The sequence below is a fragment of the Garra rufa genome, chromosome 4 (genome assembly GCF_049309525.1).
Source record: "Garra rufa chromosome 4, GarRuf1.0, whole genome shotgun sequence".
NCBI classification, from domain to species: domain Eukaryota; kingdom Metazoa; phylum Chordata; class Actinopteri; order Cypriniformes; family Cyprinidae; genus Garra; species Garra rufa.
This window is the reverse complement of record NC_133364.1, coordinates 52,003,122-52,011,239: the sequence shown is the minus strand read 5'-3', so window position 1 is coordinate 52,011,239 and position 8,118 is coordinate 52,003,122. Positions and strand designations below refer to the sequence as shown.

Genomic DNA, 8,118 nt, shown 5'->3' with positions numbered 1-8,118 from the left:
ATATATTAGGGCCGGGACTTTAACACGTTAATTTAGATTAATTAATTACACAAAAATAATGCGTTAAATTTTTTTAACGCATTTTAATCGCAATTATTTCTGCACCGCGGAACGTTTCTCACTGGATGAGTTTCGGCGGACCAATTATACTGCAGCACCAACTAGCGTTCAGGTGCTTTCCATTCGACCGTAAGTGGACTGCGAAGTGGACTTCACAGGCTATTCTGCCATCTTAAGTGAGATTCCAAATCGAAGGGAGTGAACATGTTCAGTTCGAAGGGCACTGCGAACGGCATAGGGAATAACTGGATGTTATAAAGTGGACGGGGAAAATCACCCAACTGTCATTGCGCACCGCGTCACCAGTTAGAATAATGATGGAGCAGAGTCGTTTAAGTTTATTTTAAAGGCTCTGAAATGGAGCGGTTGCAATAAATGTTGTTATTATTATACAAATTAGAGTGTTTATGAATGGTTATGGCGATTCCTGTTACATTTGCATATTGTATTGTATGAATGAAAGTAAAACCAGCGAGGTGAGACTCTGTCTTGTTTTATTTAACGTTATCACTGGATAGTATGGGCTGTGTGTGGGAAAGAAAGTGTGTGAGATAAGACCACAAAAATCAGTTAACGGTCCAAACATATACATTTTGACTATATTTATAGTATATAAGTTTATATGTATTTAAATTTGAAAGTAAGATAAATTACCATATTTATTTATGTTATATCATAGTCTGCGTGACCCTGCAGTTGATTTGCTTTGATGACGTTCCAGGGCATTCCAAATGAGCGATTATTGTCAGCGAAGTCCACTTCATCGGATATACCGTGCTAAGGGAGTAGGGAGCAGTGAACACTGCGTAGGGACCCTGTCGATCGGAACGCACCTAAAAACAAACCACAGTGAACAATGACAAAGAAGCTGATGAGACCGCTTTGGTTGGCCATATTGCACTGGTTTGTTGGACTTGGTTGAACAAAAATAAACAATATTTTGTTGCTTAAGCTTATGTATTCAGTCATTATTCAATGGTATACTAAAAATCCATATGAAAAAACTTACTTTTCACTGTTCTCAGGTCAAATATTTATATGCGATTAAAATGCGATTAATTTCGATTAATTAATTACAAAGCCTTTAATTAATTAGATTAATTTTTTTATCGAGTCCCGGCCCTAATATATATATATAATTTTAACTTTTATTAAATTTAAATAGAAACTGAGTTAGTTTTCTAAGGTTATTATATTTTCTGTGCTAACCTATGGGCGGGTGTGTGTGTGTGTGTGTGTGTGTGTGTGTGTGTGTGTCATACTGAAAGTGATTAAGCAGATGCATGCTTTGTAAGCAGTTGCTTTCTGTCCAGTGATCTTCAGGAATCGATATACGCAGTGTGTTACATGCTGAGATCTGTATCACCCACTCAAGGGCATCAGAAGCAGAAGAAGCAGCAGCAGCACAAGCTACAGCTCGGACTTTCTTTAGGTCTTCAGAATAAACCCAGGTGGGCAAGAATACTATTACTATATTACTAAATTTGGTAAAACACCCATTTGTCACTTTATAAATGTAACACTGTAAAAATGACTCTCTTTCTCTGTCAGTTCTGATTACATTTCTAAATAGGAAATCGCATATTTTCAATCTTGTTTTTTCTGTCAGTGAACTGCGAACTGTCATTTGTTTCACTGCTTTAATAGTCTTATTAATTACTATTTATCACAATCACTTGTATCAAATATTTCGGTAACACTTTATTTCGATGGTCCATCTGTTGACACTGCTACTAAATGAATACTGATAACTAGTAGAGTGTCAACAGATGGACCATCGAAATAAAGTATTACCAATATTTCTAAATTATTGTTTCTCTCTTTATTTCAAAACCCCAATATAAAGAAATAAAAATGTCTTGGAATGATATCTTCTATCCTGGAAATCCAGAAAGAAGGGAGAAGCTCATCCGGAAAAATCAAGAGCTTCTAAATCTGATGGAAAATAACTTCCGAGCCACCAACCAACTCGCTGAGACTCTTAAGAAGCACTTAGGTTGGTCTTTCAGTCCGATCACCCTGGACGAGAAAGCTACTTTGAAGGAGAACTGTGATGTAATCATTGAATGCATACACGAGATCCAGGCAGAAGTAGAGAAGATTGACATGCAGCTGAAGGAGAAGCTGGAGCCGACACTGTATGAGAAACTGGGACACAAGAATCTGTCTGTTCCAGACTATCAAAAAGTTAAAAAAGCTCTTCATGGAGTTTGTGCTTGTGGAGGCGTAGCTTCCGGTTTTGTAGTTGGTTGGCTAATTTACAATGGAACAATTCTGGCAAACATAGCATCCACTTTGGTTAAAGTAGCAGCAAGTGGTGCAGCTTTAGTTGCACTTGGGGTGGTGTTTTTGGGGATTGATATGATTATCGGGGCCATTGTAGGGAGTATTGAGCGTGATAAACTTGAGAAAGCCCTAAAAGAGTATGACGAAGCTTTGAAAGAATTCAAACCAGCATCTTTAAAATATCAGGATAGCATAACTGAGGTCAGAATAAGAATTGAGATGAGTGAACAATATAGTTGAATCAAAATGAGTTGATTAAGAGATTAAACTGATGCAGGAAAATCATTTGTTTAACTTTAAGCCACATATACTAAGTATAACAAAAAAGTAAGATATGCATTATCTTGATCATTTCACCAATAAAGCTCTATATTTTTTCGTGAATACCATATGCATTTACTATTTGGGTATTCATAATACTTAATGTAATCATTTTTAAAGGTGCCATAGAATGCATTGAGAGAATATTTTAAATTGTTCTCTGATCAGAAGGTATATGGCATAGGAAAGGGCAAAACATCTCCAGAAATGGTTTTACAGGTCCATTTACAACCCTAGGATTTGTCCCTAGAATGAAATGCTCTGTTATTGCATTATTTGGAAGCTTCATGAATATTAATGAGCTCTGCTCTGATTGGATGTTTCACAGAGCTGCTCATCTCTATAGCTCGCGCATGGATAAATATATATATTTAATTAGGAGCTCTAGCCGCTTTTAATATGTGGTTTGTTGAATCTGCCGTTTTGAATTGCCGACATTTTAGTCTCATTACTGAGATGCATGTGCTCTGTGTGAAGTTACAATGCAGAGGGAGTGCTTCCTTACCACACACGTTCAGCTGTTTGTCAGTGATTCTCAAGATCTGTAAACCATTCTCCATCATCAGCGCAGTTATTTCTCCATCATTCACCATCATCAGTGCAGTCATCTCTCTGTTTATGTGGTAAGTGAAATCCTATGTATTGCAATGTAACAGGCTACCGTTAGCATTAAGCTAACCGTGTCCCTTCAGTGGCTGGCTTGTTTTACTGATGTACTGACATTAATGATGATTGGGTGATGCAAATGTTGGGGGCGTAACTATTAACGATCCCGGGACTGTTGCGTAACAGTCTGTGTTATGTTGGAATTGACCTATTTTTCGGTGGTCTTTTTCAAACACCAGATTTATATAATGAAGGAGGAAACGTTTGAGACTCATGATGTGTCCATGTACTGAACTGTTATTATTTAACTATGCCAAGGTAAATTCAGTTTTCCATTCTATGTTTACTTTCTCTGTTCACTGAAATAAATTGTTTAACAACATTTACCAATGTCTCCTGATATTTTTTCAATTTTTTTTATTAAACTTATGCAAAACACAATTACATTAAAAAAAACTTTTTGCATTTGACAAGATTAACCCTCCTGTTACCCTAAAATCCGCTAACACCTTTTTTCCACTGGGGTCAATTTGACCCCAGCAATTTAAAACCTCCAGAATATGATTTTTTTTTGCTAAAAGATTAGTGTCCGGTAATTGATGTCCAACACACACACACACCACACACACACTTTCACTGTCAAACACCTGTGACAAAATCTCACTGACAGAGAACCTTTGCGTAGAGGCCATTTTCAATTGAGAGAGCAATTCAATTGACAGTGGTTCTCGCAATACTACAGGTATGGTTGTGTTAGTTTTTATTTTTATTTTTATTATACTTAACATATAAAATTATAGTGCATATTATAAAATCATAGCATGTTATAGTGACCTCAATATCACCCATAACAAATGTGTGTAATTTTTTTTATATTTCTTATGTTTTATACAGCTAAAAGACCCTGGGGTCAAATTGACCCCAAAGAACACTGATGTGACAAAATGTGTACAGGGCATTGAAATAATAATATCATGTTAATTTTATGTTTACCAAGTTTTCCCCATTAAATTAGGAAAAGTCATTCAATCTGAAGCAAAAAAAAAAGTCAATTATATATGTACATACATTAAACATTGAATGGGGTCAAATTGTAATGGATTTGTTTGTTTGTGTGTCCTCTTTAACAACAGAAGCCACCAGAATGCTGTCTCTTCCGTTCTTTGACAAGAAAGATGAACTTGAGAAGGAAGAGCTGATAAGGTCCACCCAGACCCTTCACCACTATGTGCACAAATACTTCTACATCACCAACAGGCTGCTGGTGATACTCAATACTCACCTGGACCAAAGCCCTTTCCCTACAGTCTTAGCAGATGAAAGTGAAAGTATTGAGAAAAACTGCACCAGGGTGAGAGATGTAATGCGCCTAATCCTTGATGCTTGTGAGAGGGAGGACAAACATGTCCGTAAAAGCATTGAACCTGCTCTATATGACCAGATTGCTTTATCTGGAGTGTCACAGAAAGTCAAGGCTGCAGTGATAAAGGATCTGCATCAGGAAACTCTGGGACTCTTGGGCAATGTCTTCGGTCCTCTAGTCACTGTTAGACTGGCAAAGAGTGATCTGGGGAGTGTAATGCCTCCAGTGGAACAGTGTGGACAGTCTGTTCTGTCTTTGGCTCTAGGAGAACTAGTGCAGAGCAGTGCAAGAATCATTGAGCTTTTGTGTAAACAAGGGAACAAGCAGAGGAGCCTCGATGAAGCCGTAGAGTTAGTGGAAGATGTGCTCTCTGTCCTGAAGCCACCCTGTGACTCCTACAATGACATTCTGAGTGAAGTGGAAGCCTACATCACCATCATATCTGAAAACATCTAGGCTACATCTGTATTATTTTCATGTCTCTATTTCTGTAGAGCTGGACATATTAATAAGAATCAAATGAGTGAGCTCAGTTTTGAGAATAAAAACCAACCTTTTATTCCTCAATAGCTTCATGTTTGACTCTGAATGTCTATTTAATCTTCATCTCTTCACTTTCCCTTTTAAGTAAATCTTCTAATTAAACCCACAGAAGTTACGATGAGTGATTTTCGGTTTCTATTTTATTGTTTGGCTAAAGAGTTGGAGAATAACTATTACAGAACATGTTACCTGTTTCTGATGCAGAAAATTGAATTGATGCAGAAAATTGATTTGATGCATTCATGACGTCTAGACTGAACTATTGTAATGCACGACTGGGTGGCTGTCCTGCATCTTCAATTAACAGGCTGGTGTTTCTGAAATATGACTGTTTATTGCTTGTTGTAATGAACATTCAGAACTATTTACATTTTAATATCACACTTTTGATGATAGCAGAAAAAAATCACTTACAGTTAAAACAAATGTCAAGTTAAAAACTGAAGTGTCATTGTTTGCTTCAAGCTAAATAACGTGGTATGTCAGATACCGCTTTCATTGTTTTCTAATCAAAAGTAGATACTGTGTTTAATGTTACACAAAATATGTTTTTTTTTCCTGTAGAGCTGTACATTTTAATAAGGATCAAATGAGTGAGTCCAGCTTTGAGAATAAAAACCAACCTGTTTGTTCCTCAGTATCTTCATGTTTGATGAATGTTTCTTCAATCTTCATGTCTTCACTCTCCTCTTTAATAAATGCCATCATTATAATAGTGTCACGTGGATCTGTCGCTTCACAAGAAGTTTTTCTGTGTGTTAGAACACTTTGTCCTGTTTAAGATGAGAATAATTAATAGAAAGAAAAATCAATGCAAACTAAATCTCTTTCTGCTTGTCAATCAGCTCCTGGTTCACTAATTAGACATTCAGAGAGTTAATAGACATTTATAAAATGTATAAAATATATACAAATTACACCAAAGGTTCATATTTTGATCACAATTTTAAGCTATTTTGATTTATATTTGGTATTTAATTATTTGTTTATCATATCTTATATACTACACTTTAATGAAATCATTCTCGGTTGTGATTCACTCGTTTGTGTTTGTTGTTGTCGTTTGTAGTCCGCGTGTCGCTGAATCGAATCACTGAATCATTTCACAAATGATTTGAGTCAAATGATTCGGATTCTCAGTTTCTCTCATCACTTCTTATCATCACACGATTGATTCATGATATAGAGAGCAAACTGAGACGCACTTCTCTGTCACTAAAGGCTAACGCTACGTATCTAAATCACTAAATAAAGCATTGCAACGTTGCATTTAACAATACTGCATTTATTTTACATAGTTTGAAAAAAACGCTTTAATTGATGTAACAGTTTGCATTATATAAAAACACAAAACTACAAACCTTTTTCAGATGAATCACAACAGATGAGGAGCACTGCGCGTCTGAAACACGTCACATCACCAGACCAACATAAAAGTCCCATTGGTGCACTGCTATCTAGAATCACAAACACATATAATAGAAATGTTGTATATAGAATAGAATTTGGTACCCATATGATGATGATTTTCCAAAGTTATTAACAAAGTAAATCTAGGAATACTTTTGTCTATTTATTAATTTTTTCATTTAATGTACATTTAAGACTATACTTTCCGTTTTTATACATTTCCATTCAATTCACATAAAACTAGTTAATGCTGCTGCGTAACTGTTACAAAGAGGGTGCGATGGCAAATTTGATCTACCACTCTTTTGACGATTGTAATCAATCTCTTGCTTTTTTGTTTCTTTTTGTATTTATTTCTCTTTTGGAAAGTCATTGAAACACTGTCAGGGATTTTATCTTTATTTTGCTATTGATGCAAATGAGGACAAAAAAACATATTTGTGGCAGTTTCCATTTACCACTAAAGAAGTTTACAAAACTATGACTATTTGATTTTCTGAGAACCCCATAAATGTAAAAAAGGATCTATATACAAAGTCACATTATAAAAAAAGTTCATGTCAATTTCTGCATACATTTTGGATAAAGAAAGACAGACAAGAGAGACACATGAGTAAAAAGCCATGTGGTATTCATCAAATTTATTTTCATATAAAAACAGCTGAAATTATACCATGTTTATTAGCAACACAGTGAGTGTGATAACGTGATATCCGTCTTTGATCTCGCTTGAGATGCGCCTCGACTGAAATATAGGCGAGAGCAGGCGGCTGAAATGAGGAAAGGAGTGAAATAAGCGCAGTGAAGACGGACAGTTCTGAGCTCTGGTTCATATTAGATCACCTGTAATAAATCAGCTGGATTATCTGGATTATTCTGTAAACAGCTGGGTTCTTGTGATGGTCTGGTTATACCAGTGTTTCCCTACTCCAGTCCTCAGCCCACCGCATATTTTGTATCTGGAGTTGGGAAACGCTGGGTTATACAGTAAGTTACTTGGTTGTAATCTTCAGGTGTTTTGTAGAGAGAGAGTCTGTGGAGGCTGTTTCTGGGAGATTGAGTGGAGTGGGATGTTTGGTGTGGAGATATCAGTCTCATATAAGAGCATCAGCAGGAAAGGAGAGGGTGATGAATGTGTGTTTGGACGTAATGATCAATCCTGGAGTTTGTTCTGCTCTTGCTCTAGATACTCATTTGTTCATAATAACAGACGGACTGAACTGTCTGTAGTGTCCAGCCATAGAATAGGAGTGTATGTGGATGAGAGTGAACTCTGTCCTTCTCCAGCGTCTCTGACACAATGAGCCTCATCCACACAGAACACACCACATTCACTCAGACGCTCTATCCTGGGTTTATGCATTTATTGGATCTTCAGTGAAACTGTGTTGATGAATGAGAACAGATTCTAGATATTGCGGTGTATTTCTCTGTATGTCTGCACTGCAGTAGTATATTTGCTCTGTCTGTATTCTCTTCTGCACAGGAAACTGTCGCTAAAACAAATCCCTTACTTGCCAATGAAGCTC

At 36.5% G+C, this 8,118-nt stretch overlaps 2 protein-coding genes across 2 annotated transcripts; both read left to right on the top strand.

The window, feature by feature from the left end:
• The first annotated feature begins 1,914 nt into the window (after positions 1-1,914).
• Positions 1,915-2,586, top strand: LOC141333004 (single-pass membrane and coiled-coil domain-containing protein 3-like). The gene has a single exon (XM_073837955.1). The coding sequence runs from the start codon at positions 1,915-1,917 to the stop codon at positions 2,584-2,586; it is 672 nt and encodes a 223-aa protein (XP_073694056.1).
• A 1,831-nt stretch (positions 2,587-4,417) lies between these two features.
• Positions 4,418-5,092, top strand: LOC141333003 (single-pass membrane and coiled-coil domain-containing protein 3-like). The gene has a single exon (XM_073837954.1). The coding sequence runs from the start codon at positions 4,418-4,420 to the stop codon at positions 5,090-5,092; it is 675 nt and encodes a 224-aa protein (XP_073694055.1).
• The last annotated feature ends 3,026 nt before the right edge of the window (positions 5,093-8,118 follow it).

Bases quoted from the DNA above. Each gene is read 5' to 3' on its own strand.
- LOC141333003 (XM_073837954.1), top strand. From the start codon at position 4,418: ATGCTGTCTCTTCCGTTCTTTGACAAGAAAGATGAACTTGAGAAGGAA.
- LOC141333004 (XM_073837955.1), top strand. From the start codon at position 1,915: ATGTCTTGGAATGATATCTTCTATCCTGGAAATCCAGAAAGAAGGGAG.